At 49.3% G+C, this 15,947-nt stretch overlaps 1 protein-coding gene across 1 annotated transcript; it reads left to right on the top strand.

Annotated features, from left to right (window-relative positions):
• The first annotated feature begins 12,608 nt into the window (after positions 1 to 12,608).
• On the top strand, positions 12,609 to 14,654 carry LOC4341567 (protein LYK5). Its single transcript, XM_015786910.3, has one exon. The coding sequence runs from the start codon at positions 12,675 to 12,677 to the stop codon at positions 14,565 to 14,567; it is 1,893 nt and encodes a 630-aa protein (XP_015642396.1). The 5' UTR covers positions 12,609 to 12,674; the 3' UTR covers positions 14,568 to 14,654.
• The last annotated feature ends 1,293 nt before the right edge of the window (positions 14,655 to 15,947 follow it).

Raw genomic sequence — 15,947 nt, 5'->3', positions numbered from 1 at the left:
ATTTAATTAAATGTGTCTAAAAGATATGCAACATTTCGAGAATACCGACTGCAACATCAACAATTATTGTACAAAACATTTAGTCCTAACTAATGAAAAATTTAAAGTCACGTGAAATATGATATATTTACAAGAACAATTATTTTGCTAAAACATTTTTTAGACAGTGGGGAAAAAATGTGTGCAACATTTATATATGAAACAGTGAAACATTAAGAAATACTTATTGAAACAACTAAGTAAAACTATGCGCAACAATACAAAATAAGTTTTAAAAAATAATCAGAATATAATCGAGTGAGATCTTGTTGTAAAGATTTAATTGTAACAAATACGGAGGCAACTACACATTGAGCGTCCACGTCATGCTGACATCAGCATGCAAAAACTACTTTAAACTATTGTTTCTCTTAAATTATTTATCCATCCGATTACATCATTCAATTCATTGCAAATAAATCTTTAAAACAAGAGACATTGATATATTCCGATGAAATTTTTTGTAGCTTATTATTGAATTATTTTTAAATGTTACACGATGTTCCACCAAGTATATCGGAATTGTTTCCCTTTTTTTATATTGAAAATGTTTCAATCATTTAAATAGGGCGATGTTTCACCTTATATAAAAACAATATTTCAGCAAATAGCGAAAGAATGTTTCTGTCAGGGTTATGGATACCACATACCTAATAGTAGTTGACTAAATCTCGGCAGGGTTCACCACATACCATGTCTTATACAGAAACAACCTTCGGATATAGTAGGAGTTCCGGATAAGGAAAGACAACCAGAGTTCTACATGAAAATGACAAGAACTACTCGGATTGTATCCATATTGGTTTTCCTAGTTCTACTTGGACAAGGGGACACCTATGGGTATAAATACAAGGCCCTCTAGGAGGAGAGGGGATATGGAACAATAGATCAAGATAGAAGATCAACATACAAGCCAACATACACCAAGACAAGACGCCAGATATCGACTTCAGAGATACTCCCTCTAGTTTCCATATTAATTGACGTTTTAGACAATATTGAGGTCAAACTTTTATAACTATGACCATCAATAACTTTAAAAATATTTAGTTTAAAGGAACTATAACAAGATATATATATATATATATATATATATATATATATATATATATATATATATATATATATATATATATATATATATATATATATATATATATATATATATATATATATATATATATATATATATATATATATATATATATATATATATATATATATATATATATATATATATATATATATATATATATATTTGTCTTTCAAAGCACTATAATAAAAGTAAACATGCATTTATTTATTATATATATTATAATAGAAAAATAAGGTCAAAGATATATTTTGTAGACCGTGTTATTGTCCAAAACGTCAATTAAAATGAAACTGGAGGGAGTAGGCATGGCTAATCCCCTACGGTGCCGATGGCTACTGTCAGGAGAGATATAGCGCTGTCCCTAATCTCGACGGATGCGGATTCGAGGAGGAAGACTACCCTATTATCGACTACGAGTCAGTACTACAGACCACCAAGTCGACAACAGTTAGATAGGCTACCCCAAATATTGTACTGGTGTGATTATGGTGAATAAAAGCAATACCGGCTTCAGCCAACAGAATGTAGGGCTACTACCTGACAATTCAGGGGCCCGAACCTGTATAAAAATCTTCGTCTCCGTCTCTTTTACTTAAGTCTCGCGTACATCCTAGTACCAACGATCCCCATACTGTGCAAATACCGGAATCGCGATATCAAACGTCGACAGTTTCAGTTCACTGCAACATTTTATCCATACATAGTGAAACATTATAAATACACTAGGTGAAACATTTTTGGTGGAACAAAAAATAAAACTAATTCCTTTAATAGAGGGTTTACATAATATATGGGTGATTTGTTGCAAAAGAATGTTTCAATACACTGCAACATTAGATCTATACATAGTGAAACATTGTGAGTATACTAGGTGAAACATTTTTGGTGGAACAAAAAATGAAATGGATTCCCTTAATAAGGGGTTTCCAAAATATCTGGGTGATTTGTTGCAATGGCGTGTGTGGTGGAGACATGTGGCAGGTGTGCAGGGCGGCACGCGTGTCAGGGGGAGTGCCCTTTTTTTTTTTGCTCCCCCCTGGCGCCCGATTTGGAGCATTATCGAACTGATACAATAGTATGGACGCAACTTAGAATCGGGCGCCCAATCCCGGGGATGGGAAAATCAGGCGCCCGCGTCATGTTGACGTCAGCATGATGCATGCATGCAAAACTACTTTAAACTATTTTTTCTCTTAAATTATTTATCCAAATCATGATCCGATTGCAACATTAAATTCGTTGCAATTAAATCTTTTAAACAAGACCACACATGGATATATTCCGACGAAAAAAATTAGCTTATTATTGAATTATTTATAAATGTCGCACGTTGTTCCACCAAGTATATCAGAATTGTTTCACTAAGTAGATCGAAAATATTTTAATTGTTTAAATCGGACATTGTTTCACCTTGTATAAAAATAATGTTTCAGGAAATAACGAAAGAATGTTTCAATTCACTGCAATATTAGATTTATACATAGTGAAACATTGTGAGTACACTAGGTGAAACATTTTTTGTGGAACAAAAAATAAAACAAATTCTCTTAATAGAGGGTTTTCAAAATATGTAGGTGATTTGTTGCAAAAGAATATTTTAATTCACTGTAATATTAGATCTATGCATAGTGAAACATTGTGAGTACACTAGGTGAAACATTTTTGGTGGAACAACAAAATGAAACGAATTCGCTTAATTGAGGGTTTTCAAAATATGTGGGTGATTTGTTGAAAAAGAATATTTCAATCCACTGCAACATTTGATCTATACCTAGTGAAACAGAGTACACTAGTGCAACATCACATGTATACTAGCTGAAACAAAATGTTTGTGGACATGTGGCAGCGTACGGACACGCGTGGTAGGGCCACGTGGCAGCGCGTGCGGGCGCCTGATTTTTTTTCCACCGGATTGGGCGCCCGACGCTGAGGATTATCTCAATAGTATGATCAGATAAGTAAAATATAAAAAAAGAAAGTTGTTTAAAGTTTTTTAAAAAAAGTTATAAGCGTATATCACCTGTAGGTGCACTTGAGCACAAGAAAAAATAATCACAACGTAACACATGTACTACTAACAGTGGGTGGAGGCGTTCGATATTTGTGACTGTATCGGATGTCTGACAATAAGTATTTTTTCCGAAGTAACAATAAGCGATGACCATGATTTTGAAATCCAGGATTTAACGACAGTTACAAAATGGCCTGAACAACTTGGATCAGTTTCCAGGGTCTGAAATTTTGGTTACAAATTTCTGAACCATTTACATTTATGGGTGCAAGGGACGTCATCTGACCGGCAGCTAACCACACCGCTCCACGCGGGGGCTTTTAACTATTTGCCACTTTTAGATTTAGCAAATAACTATTTACCACCTCTATCTGAATGATATATGAGTCCACATGTGTCTATGACATGTGGTTTCAGTGGCAAAAAATTAATTACCACATCTAAATGTGGCAAATGGTTAAATATCTCCTCCACGCGTAGCAACGCTCGCTCTGCGGTACATGGTCGATCGACATGCGGTCCTCGTCCTCCGGTGATCTATCCAGTCCACCGTTGTCAGTTCGGTCCTCGTCGGCTCGTGCCGTCTACGTGCGGCTGGGAACCGGATTAGTCATTTGTGTTAGTGATGATTGACTGAGTGTTGATTTGAAAAATACGAAAGTACAGAAGATCTACTCAGCTCCAGATAGGTCATAAATTATCGATGAGATATGGATGTACCAGTTTAATCATGCAACTAACAAAGACCGTGTTTATTTATTTTGGTAAAAAAAATTTACATATACAGCCACAAATTTTAACTATTAAACGTAGACTAATAATAAAACAAATTACAGATTCCGTCTGTAAACAGCGTGACTAATATATTAAACCTAATTAATATATTATTAGCAAATATTTACTGTAGCACCATATTGTCAAATCATTGCGTAAGAGCATGAGGCGTCGCTAGACTGCTTAAGCTAGAGCGGTAGCTGGAGACTACAAGTCAAAACCTGCTGGGGTCAACGGGGTCAACTGAAGTGTAACCTGGAGGAGCCGATACATCGGACCTTAATTACTTTTCAAGATGAGAACAATGTTTAATCGCCTTTTTGATAGGACCTCCTTACACTATTAAACCTATGATTTACAACAAGACGTTGACGAGTTACTAGGCAAATGGATTTTAGTCCTCGAGGGTCGAGGCATATACCTTCATTTATTACATATCGTCTAAACTATATAAAACAACTAAAATGATAAACTAATGTTCGATAAATCACATCACCGTACATACTACTTCGCTTTACAAGTTTTAATAAAAAAGATAAATTAAACTCTAATTAATATATGTATATTTGCAGTCATATTTATTTTTTTACAGATTGTGGAAATCTTTAAACTTGCATGTTCTTAGGGGCAAATTTATCGTTGGGGCTTGTTGCACCATATCAATAACATCAATACTTGTGCGCAACATCTCACCTTCTTGGAGGCGTTGTGTTAGTGGCTCTTCCAACCTTCTCCCATGCTTGCTCTTATATTTTTTTAATCAAACTAACTAACCTATTAAACAACCGTTGTTTAGACCTGTCGAACAATGGTTGTTTCATAGGTACCCTGTCGAACTACAATTGTTCGACATGGTACTAAATTTGTGATTTCTATCAACCAACATTTATTTGTACAATTTTCCATTAAAGTTGTATTATTTCTAAAAAAAATCCGATATATGCCTACACCTACTACCGCATTAATTAGGCTTCAATTATTGACGGAGCTTGGGGCTCCTCACCGGGAGACCGCGCAGGCCCCCCTTTGCCGGTTCGGCCGGGGGCCCTGGGTGAGATTCTAAGCTCCTAGTCTGTGGGAAGTTCGCGAGAGTGGAAACACACAAGACACGGGCGATGTATACAGGTTCGGGCCACTGAGAAGCGTAATACCCTACTCCTGTGTTTTGGTGGATCTGTGTATGAAGAAGCTACAAAGTGCGAGCTAGCCCCCGATCGTTCTGGGATCGTTTTCTCTTTTTTTTCTCTCTCTAAGTGGGCAAGGTCCTCCTTTTATATCTCAAGGGGATACCACATGCACCATCTCTCCCTCTCTTTCTTTTGTGTGGGGACTCATCCTCTCTTCCCTCCAACTTGACTTCTCTTCATTAATGGACGGAGATTTGTATGGCTGCCGTCCGAATGACCTTCTGATGGGACGGCCCATACCTACCTCCACTTCCGCCGGAAGCAGGCGCGACGTGGGAACATGGCTGTCTGCTGACGACATGACCATTGTCAGACCGGTCACAAATCGGTCATTCTTGTCCACCACGTGTCAGTTTAACAATCTGCATGTTCGCCCTTCTTCATACAATATCTTGCCTGTAATGGTTAGGATGAAGCCTGGCATATATCTGACCGGAACCAACGTGCCATCTCCAGGAGCTAACACGCCGGCTCTGGCTAGGGACGAGTGCTTGGAGGCTCTCGTCCTGACGGGATGGGGCGAGGCGTGCGTTAGACCGCCTGTCGCCACCTAACCCACGATCTGACCGGTCTGTGACTGATCACAGACCGGATGAACGAGCGCGCTGCACTGCGTTACATGCGGCGTGACGCGCTCGTCCAAACCGCAATAAATGCGGTTAGGTGAGCGCCGCTGCGCTCACCTAACCCATACACGCGGCGCAAAATCCACAAGGGGTCGGGGCGCCCCAGCCCTCGGGGCCGAGACGGGAGCGGTCCGACCCCTCGGGGAGACAAAGAGAAGGGCGGCCGTATCACCCTCGGGCCCGACCCCCCCCGGGGGGGTTAGGCCACGTGGGTGATCGTGTCTGCCTCAAGTATCTAAGTCATGATACTCCCGGTCCCATGTCACCGACAGTAGCCCCCGGCGTTATGCCAGGGCGATCGCCCTCCTCAAGGGAAGCGGTCGGGCGTGACGCCACTTCCTAAGGCCTGGTGACAGGTGGGGCCGGTCTAAAAATCGGGACAAGCCGGTTCGTTTTTCCTGGAGATATGATGATGGCGCTTCGGTCGGCGAGCGTAATTAACGCGCGCACGAGATGTTCCATCTCGACTGCCACAGCCGCATATCCACCTCATGCACCGCAAACGGGCGAATGGGATTAGTGGAAGCGTGGGCGCGAGAAACGAGGGGGCAAGATAGTGGGCGCGAGAAACGAGGAGCCGGGCACAGCGTTGGCAAGGGTATAAAGTCGCCGAGGAAGAGATTTGCTTCCTTCCTCTCGCCATTATTCCCCTTGTCTTCGCCGCTTGCGCCCTAACTCCTTGTTTCCTGTGCCCTACCTTCGCCACACGCGCTCGCTCTCAAACATCTCTTCTTCCGGCGTCATGGCACGGGGCTCCGCTCCGCTTGACGGTAGCGTGCTGCCGCCTTCCCGCATCGTGAGCGAGAGACAGGCCGGGCTGCCGCGCCGCTTCATGTCGGAATCTGCGCCTTCTCTCCCAGCCTCGATATGAACCGACTTAGGGCGGCCATGCAACCGGTGACGCATTGCACATCCCTAAGCTTGCTGGGGGGGGCGCATCCGCTCTATAGTTCGTATCTTCTCGGGGATGGCCTCGATGTCTCGGGCAGAGACCAAAAACCCGAGAAGCTTGCCCGCAGGTACACCGAACACGCACTTATCGGGGTTCAGTTTTATGCGGGCGGAGCGGAGACTCTCAAAAGTTTCCGCTAGATCCGAGAGTAAGGTCTCTTGGTTGCGCGTCTTTACAACCAAGTCATCGACATAAGCCTCAACATTACGTCCTATTTGGCTACCCAAAGAAATTCGAGTAGTACGTTGAAAAGTAGGACCTGCATTCTTTAACCCGAAGGGCATTGTCGTATAACAATAAGTTCCTATGGGGGTAATGAATGCAGTTTTTTCCTCATCCTCCCTAGCCATGCGAATCTGATGGTAACCAGAGTATGCATCTAGAAAACACAAAAGGTCGCACCCCGCTGTGGAGTCGACAATCTGATCTATGCGAGGCAGGGGGTAAGGGTCCTTAGGACATGCCTTGTTAAGGTCGGTGTAGTCGATGCACATCCGAAGCTTGCCGTTCGCCTTGGGAATGACCACCGGGTTCGCTAGCCACTCCGGATGGATGACCTCGCGGATGAATCCGGCCTCCAGAAGTCGCGCCACCTCCTCGCGGATGAAGGCTTGACGTTCCGGGGCCTGCCGCCGTACTTTCTGCCGGACCGGCCTTGCGCCCGACCGCACGGCGAGACGGTGCTCAATCACCTCCCTGGGGACCCCGAGCATATCCGCCGGTCTCCATGCGAAGACGTCAGCGTTTGCCCGCAGGAAAGAGACGAGCGCGTCTTCCTATTTGCCGTCCAGAAGACCACCGATCCGTGTGGTCTTGGACGGGCCGTCGCCCAGGGCAACCTCCTTGACCGGGACCTCGTCGCATGTGACTATCCGCTGCCTCGGGGCGGCAGGGGCGGAGGTGCCAAGCCTCTCGTCGCCTCCCTCGGGCTTGGACGCGGCGGTGAGGTGGTCCGCGCGCTGCTCCATACAAGCAAGCGCGACTTTGAGGTCGCCATGGACAGAGATGGGGCCACCGGGGCCCGGCATCTTCATCTGGAGGTAGGCGTAGTGGACTGCCGCCATGAACTTCACCAACGCGGGCCTCCCTAGGACCGCGTTGTAGGGCAGACTGAGGTCCGCCACATCAAAGTTCACCCGCTCCGTGCGGAAGTTGGCGGATCCACCGAAGGTGACCGGGAGGTCGATATGACCTAGCGGCCAAGTGTGACCCGGCGTCACACCGATAATCGGCTGGGACGGCCGGAGCACCATCCCCGGGGCCTTGATAGCGTCAAAGGCAGCGGGGGAAAGGATGTTGAGGGCTGCTCCCCCATCAATGAGGACACGCCCCAGCTTCACGTTGCAAACAGTGGGGGAAACCACCATTGCGATCTGTCCTCCCCGGGCAACACACGGTGGGTGGTCGGTCTGGTCGAAGGTGAGGGCAACCTCCGACCACCGCGCCCGGCGCGTCGCCTCATGAGTAGGGGCCGCGGCCAGAAGCTCTCGCTTCATGGCCTTGAGGCTCCGGCGAGAAACGTGAGCACACGCTCCCCCATCGACAGTGGCAATGGTGGCCCCAGGCTCTTGGAAACCTAGGTCATCATCGCCGTCATCGATGTCCTCGGCGGGGGCCTTCTGCTTGGCCTCACCTCGCCGATTGCCGGAAGGAACCGCCGGGGACTTGCCCTCTCGGCGCTCCTGCCTCCTCTCCTCCTCCCACTTCCTCGTCCGCTCAGCCAAACTTTTAACTGCGCGGCAGTCCGCGAGGTCGTGAAGGGAGGTGTTGTGGACGATGCACCACTTGCCGGTTGGGCGCTCCCTACTGGGAGCGCCGGCCTCCTTCTTTTTGTCGCTCGCAGGCCTCCCCTTTCGGGTGGCCCGCGAAGCGCCCTCAACGGCGAGGACATGACCCTCGTCGTCGGAATGGGCTGACCTCTTCTTCCTCCTCCTGTCACGCCGCCCTGTCTGAGCCGCGGATCCGGGGGCGGCCGAAGCTGCCACACCGGAACCGGAGGGGTTCCAGGTCCATGCCTCCTCCTTACGAGCCACTCAGTCCGCGAGCTGAAAAAGCTCCGCGGTAGTCTGGGGCTCTTTGGAGGCGATCTTTTCGAGCATGCGGTTGTGCCGCACACCCCCCCTGAACGCGTAGATCACCGCGTGTGCAGGGATGCATGGTATGGTGTTGCGGACTTGACAGAACCGCTGAATGTACGAGCGAAGTGACTCACCATCTCTTCGCTGTACTGCGTGCAGGTCCGCTTCTTCACCTGAGCGCGGATATGTGCCTTGAAAGTTCATGGTGAACTGTTGGCACAAATCCTCCCAGGAGTGGACCGACGCGGGTGGCAAGTTCATTAGCCAACCCCGTGCCTGTCCCTTCAGGGCCATGGGAAAGAAATTCGCCATGACCCTGTCATCACCCCCGGCGGCTTCGATCCCGGTCGTGTAGACCTGGAGAAACTCGGCGGGGTTGACGCTCCCATCATATTTTTCGGCGATGGTGGGCCGGAACCTTGGGGGCCAACGGACGTTCCGAAGGCTCGCCACAAAGGCTCTACAGCCGACACCACCAACCGGGGGCACGGAGGGCTGATCCCCGCGTCCGTGTTGAGGTGACACTCCGGACGAGGAGGCGCCCTCCGTTGCGTGGGGAGCACGCCGACCATTACGCCGGCGCTCGATATCGATGCGGGCATCCGGCCCCCCACGCAGATCTTCCTGAGTCGGAGGCGCTGACGAAGGAGTGGCGGCCGAATGGCGAGCAACAGCCGCCGCTCGCCGCGCCCTCCGCCTTGACGACACGGAGCCGGTGGTAGCAGCGCCAGAGGTCTTGGTGGCGGAGGACCGCCCACCAGCACCTAGGCGCTGCCGTGCCGTCATGACCAAGTTGGCCACGTCGTCCAGCCAACGTTGGGCTGGAGACTCCAGGTCAGGGACAACGGGCGGGTGACGTAGGAGCGCGCCCGCAGCTTGGAGCGCGCCCTGTGGCGTGCTGCCGTCGCCGTAGACGAGGAGGCGACGCTCCCCATCTCGGCGCCCTTCTCCATCACCCGTGGATGTCGAAGTCGCGGATCCTTCGACCCTCTCGAGCACCTCCTCCCTCCTAGGACTTTGGCGTGGAGGGGGCGGTGGAGTACGAGCTCGACGGCGTGGGTTCGGCTCCCCGTCGTCACCGCTAACACTCGGAGAGAGGTTGCGCGCCTTTGCTTGTTCGGCCATTGGGCTGAACAGGAAAAGCTTGGCGCACACGAAAGAATGCGAGAGCTCAGAAGATCACTCGCAGAGGCCCCTACCTGGCGCGCCAGATGACGGAGCTTGGGGCTCCTCACCGGGAGACCGCGCAGGCCCCCCTTTGCCGGTTCGGCCGGGGGCCCTGGGTGAGATTCTAAGCTCCTAGTCTGTGGGAAGTTCGCGAGAGTGGAAACACACAAGACACGGGCGATGTATACAGGTTCGGGCCGCTGAGAAGCATAATACCCTACTCCTGTGTTTTGGTGGATCTGTGTATGAAGAAGCTACAAAGTGCGAGCCAGCCCCCGATCGTTCTGGGATCGTTTTCTCTTTTTTTTCTCTCTCTAAGTGGGCAAGGTCCTCCTTTTATATCTCAAGGGGATACCACATGCACCATCTCTCCCTCTCTTTCTTTTGTGTGGGGACTCATCCTCTCTTCCCTCCAACTTGACTTCTCTTCATTAATGGACGGAGATTTGTATGGCTGCCGTCCGAATGACCTTCTGATGGGACGGCCCATACCTACCTCCACTTCCGCCGGAAGCAGGCGCGACGTGGGAACATGGCTGTCTGCTGACGACATGACCATTGTCAGACCGGTCACAAATCGGTCATTCTTGTCCACCACGTGTTAGTTTAACAATCTGCATGTTCGCCCTTCTTCATACAATATCTTGCCTGTAATGGTTAGGATGAAGCCTGGCATATATCTGACCGGAACCAACGTGCCATCTCCAGGAGCTAACACGCCGGCTCCGGCTAGGGACGAGTGCTTGGAGGCTCTCGTCCTGACGGGATGGGGCGAGGCGTGCGTCAGACCGCCTGTCGCCACCTAACCCACGATCTGACCGGTCTGTGACTGATCACAGACCGGATGAACGAGCGCGCTGCACTGCGTTACATGCGGCGTGACGCGCTCGTCCAAACCGCAATAAATGCGGTTAGGTGAGCGCCGCTGCGCTCACCTAACCCATACACGCGGCGCAAAATCCACAAGGGGTCGGGGCGCCCCAGCCCTCGGGGCCGAGACGGGAGCGGTCCGACCCCTCGGGGAGACAAAGAGAAGGGCGGCCGTATCACCCTCGGGCCCGCCCCCCCCCCCCCCCCCGTGGAGGGTTAGGCCACGTGGGTGATCGTGTCTGCCTCAAGTCTCTAAGTCATGATACTCCCGGTCTCATGTCACCGACAATTATAAAAGGGTAGTATGGATGTCACATAGTCATGTTCTTTTCTCCAACAAGACTTATATGAAGATTTAGATTTTTGTAGCACGCTTTTCAAACTGCTAAACGGTGCGTTTCGTGTAAAAACTTTCGTGCTAAACGGTGCGTTTCGTGCGAAACTTTTTATATGAAAGTTGTTCTAAAATATCATATTAATCTATTTTTCAAGTTTTTAATAATTAAAATCCAATCAATCATACATTAATGCCACCTCATTTTGCGTAAAAAACTTAATCTTTATCTTTAGAAGAAAAGAACACCACCTATACTCTCGTTCCACATCAGAGTTGACTCTAACAATACTACCTACTCGCATTATATATTGACTTACAAACATCTAGTCACACGATTGCCAAAAAAGTCAAATTGCTACTTCTTCTATTTCCACTTGGTTGTCACTATTGATCAACACTATTACAATTTTGACCATTAAAATAAATTTTAAATTACTATATTTATTTAACAAAAATCAAATGATTATGTTTAACATATGCAACATGTTTCATTAATATGCTAAAATTATTTTCTAGATATTTATAAGTTTGTCGTTGAAATAAGAGCTTCCAAAATTTACCTAAAAATAATATTTATAGTTTAATTGGTTAGATTTCTTGTGGTGAAACCAACCCACATGAGCTTAAACATAGACTTGACACGGGTGCTTGTATTTACAGCTAATTATTTTTTCAGTGGCAGTTGATGTGTCTGTTAAGAGCGATGTGCACATGGATTTTAGTGGTAGGTAATGTACCCGTTAACAGCGATGCACTCATGATGATTTCGTTAATATCAAGATATATCAGTCGAGTCTTCTGGAGGTGATCATAGAAATGAGTGCGGACGTGTTGTAAACACCTGTGTTTATACTGTATTTATAAAAGATAGTGTCATAGTGATAAGCATCTGAGAACAGAATGAGTATTTCTTTATGTTCAACTGAAGAACAAGATTTTGCCTCTAGTGCATATATAAATTGGCATGCCGTGCGCGACCCACTACTTGTTACTGTACTAATACATTCCTTTTTCTTTTCGTCGGCTGTCCTTCACCGGCCTGGTGAAATGGAAATAACCTGCCGAACCTGTTCATCCGGTCAAAAGAAACTAATCATTTGATGGTTGATTAACAAGCTCAGTCAACTCGCCACTCAAGAAAGACAAATGAGCTTTTTTTTCTTTAGCAGGTACCTCATTCGTTACATAAAAAGTCCAATACTAACTTAAAAATATTAAAAATTTGGAGATTATATCTAAATTATGATTGTTTTTTAGTCTTTTTTTAAGTCAGAGTAGTACACTAGTACTCCTTCCTCTGTCTTCAGTAAACCAGCATAATAACCAGATATGAACATTATCATGCTGGCTTATTTGAAAATGAAGGGAAGACGTAATTTTTTAGATAACGGAAGAAGGAAGGGCACATACGCCTGCTACACAATTTCCCTTACAAAAAGGAACGTCGAGTTCATGATCCTTCCGTAAGCAAAGCATCATTTCTGAATTTTGGATCCCCGGAGCTTAGGCAGCTATAGCCAGAGCCTCCAATTTAGCCATGCCGCCCGGCGCGCGAGCAAGACGCATCGCCGCACTCGACCTGATCTTCCTCGTGTTTCTCCGGCTCGCCAGCGCGTATCAACGACCATCCGACGCGCATATCAACTGCATCGACAGCTTCTGTCTCGGCGGCTACACCTGCAGCGAAACCACCGCCACCACGTCCTGCACCGCCTACCTCACCTTCCGCTCCGACCCCCCGCTCTCCGTCGCCTACCTCCTCAACGCGACGCCCTCCGCCGTCGCCGCCGCCAACTCTGTCCCCCTCGCCGTCTCCCCCGTCGACGGCACGCAGCTCCTCCTCGTCCCTGTCCCCTGCTCCTGCAACCGGGCCACCGGCTACTACCAACACAACACCACCTACGCCATTCAGGAACTTGATACCTTCTTCCTCATCGCCAATAACACGTTCCAGGGGCTCACGACGTACCAAAGCATCATCGCCAATAACCCTGCAAGCGAAGCTATGTCTCCAGTGATCAACGGCCCCCTCGCCGTGCCGCTCCGCTGCGCGTGCCCCTCTGCGACTACGGGACGAATAAACAATCTGCTGACGTACGTGGTCCAGGAGGGGGACAACGTGACCAGCATCGCGCGCAGATTCAACTCTACGCACGGCGACGTGCTTGCCGCCAACACGTTGTTGGTCCCGCTCGTCCACCCGCCGCATTCGCGAGTGGTGCTCGCGAATACTACTATTACTTCCACGACTCCGCCGGAATCTCAGAAATTTTACGTGTCGAGTCCCTGCAGCAATGGCTTGCTGGCTGGCTTGGGTATCGGCGTCGGATGCGGCGTCTCTGCGTGGGCTGCCGTTCTTGCTGTGTTCTTGCTATGGCGTCGAAGGCGGCGGCGCCCCGTCGGCGACAGCTCAGGCATGGCCAGGGAGACCCCCCTGGTAGCGGCTGTGCGTGGCGCGGTGGAGACTCTGGCTGCCTACAGCTACGCGGACATCGAGACGGCGACGGCGGGGTTCGCGGAGGAGCGGAGAGTGGCCGCCGGATCGTCGGTGTACCGCGCGGTGATCAACGGCGAGGCTTTCGCGGTGAAACGCGTGGCCGCCGGCGGCGACGACGTGCGCGGTGAGGTCGACGTCCTCGGCCGCGTCAACCACTCCGGCCTCGTCCGGCTCCGGGGCCTGTGCGCGAACGGAGACGACACCTACCTGGTGCTCGAGTTCGCCGAGAACGGCGCGCTCAGCGAGTGGCTTCACCCCGGCAGCGCAGCCGCGTGTCTCCGCCGTGTCCTCGGCTGGAAGCAGCGCGTTCTGGTGGCGCTCGACGTCGCGGGTGGGCTCAACTACCTGCACCACTTCACCAACCCTCCCTACGTGCACAAGAATCTCAACAGCGGCAACGTCCTCCTCGACGCGAACCTCCGCGCGAAGGTCTCGAGCCTCGGGTTCGCGCGCGCCGTGGCCGTCGCCGTCGCAGCCGGAGACGACAGCATCGCCCTGATGACACACCACGTCGTGGGCACCCACGGTTACCTGGCGCCGGAGTACCTGGAGCACGGCCTGATCAGTCCCAAGCTCGACGTGTTCAGCTTCGGTGTCATCCAGCTCGAGCTCTTGTCCGGGAAGACGGCGGCGTTTGTCACCGACGATGACGGGCAGAACATGCTGCTGTGGCAGGCGGCGGACGGGCTCGTCGACGGCGATGGCGCATGGTTCAAGCTGAGGGCGTTCATGGACCCTCAGCTGCAAGGCCACTACCCGATCGGTGTCGCGTCCGCGGTGGCCGCGCTGGCCGTTCGGTGCGTGGCGCGGGAGCCACGGGCGCGGCCTTCCATGGAGGAGGTGTTCGTCACGCTCTCAGCGGTGTACAACCTCACGGTTGATTGGGATCCTCAGAATTACAGCGCATCAGCTTCTATGGTCCTCGGTAGGTAGCAATTAAGGAAGCTCAATTTTTTCGACGTGAGATATTAAGAAGAAGCATAGTGTCAAATATGTTCTCTACCATTTTCATTGGGAGTGGTTGACAGTCAGAAGGTACTTTATTCTTTTTTTATAAAATTTGATACCTCTCGACGTCTCTGGTAGATATCAATATTTACACTAAAAAATATTGATACCTCTTAGTAACTCTAATATTACTTTTTCATAGAAGAAACGGCGAGCATGTAAGTGAGAGTAACTATGTATGGGCACAGTACAGAAGCGGTCCTTTCTTGCTGGGCTGCAAGGCCATCATGGGCCTAACTAGAGTGGTAATCTTCGAACTCCCAATTGGGCCACCGGCCTAGTGGGTCTCCATTCGGCCTTCACTCATCACGCCGCCGAGACGCCGAGATCCACGATTCCCCAACCGAACGTCGATTTGTGCAACGCCGAGAGCGAGAGGAAGGAACACCTCCGCCATCGACGGCCGCCTGCGGGGCTCCCGCCTCCCGCGCCACGCACCGCAGCGCGACGACGTGAGCCCACCTCCCGACATCGACATGAACGCCACCGTGACCCTCGTGTCCTCGCCGTCGACCACCAGCTGCCCCTCCGATTCCTCTCACAGCAGCAAGGCTAAGGCTTCCCGGACAAGAGCTCAAGCAGGACGTACGACACCCAAGGTGATCTGCCCGCCGACGCCGGTGACGGCGTGTGCGGGGCCGAATGTTTGAGACCTTCGCGCCACTGTCGTCAGCTCCCTCTGACTACTGGCAAGAGATTCCGTTTCAACGGGCAAACGTTCCCCTATCTTCAATGACGAGAAAAGAGACGGAAGAGATCGAGGATGTTGACTTGAATTGAAACTCCTGTTCTTTGTCGCCGCCGAGGACCTCTCTTGGCCACCTCCGGTCCGGACCTCCAGCTAGCCCCGCTCCACCCTCTGGGAGGGGTCGACGCCTCCCGCTCCGCTAGGGTGAAAATGGTATAGAAACGGACGGAAATCATCTTTATTGTTTTAGTTTTTCTATTTTTTTGGAATCGGAAACCCCGGATACGAAAACGGAATCGAATATTATCGGAACCGAAAACGAAGCGAAAACGAACCGGCGCGAATACAGTAACAAAAATTTATTGGAATAAAAAAACCCCTCAAACTGATAAATCCAATTCTCAAGTCTCAACGGTCAACAATTCATCATAAAACACAATCATATAAATCCAATTATTAAGTATCAACGGTACATCACAAAACACAATCTATGGAATAAATTATCTATATTTAAGAGAGTAATGATGTTCATAAATCCCGATGCAAGAAAAAAAATATTCTTATGTAATTTTAGATTTGCATAACAAATAGTTTTTAAAAAATAACAGCCAAAACCA

This window comes from Oryza sativa, chromosome 6 (assembly GCF_034140825.1).
Source record: "Oryza sativa Japonica Group chromosome 6, ASM3414082v1".
Classification (NCBI taxonomy): Eukaryota; Viridiplantae; Streptophyta; class Magnoliopsida; order Poales; family Poaceae; genus Oryza; species Oryza sativa.
This window is presented reverse-complemented; position numbering and strand designations above follow the sequence as displayed.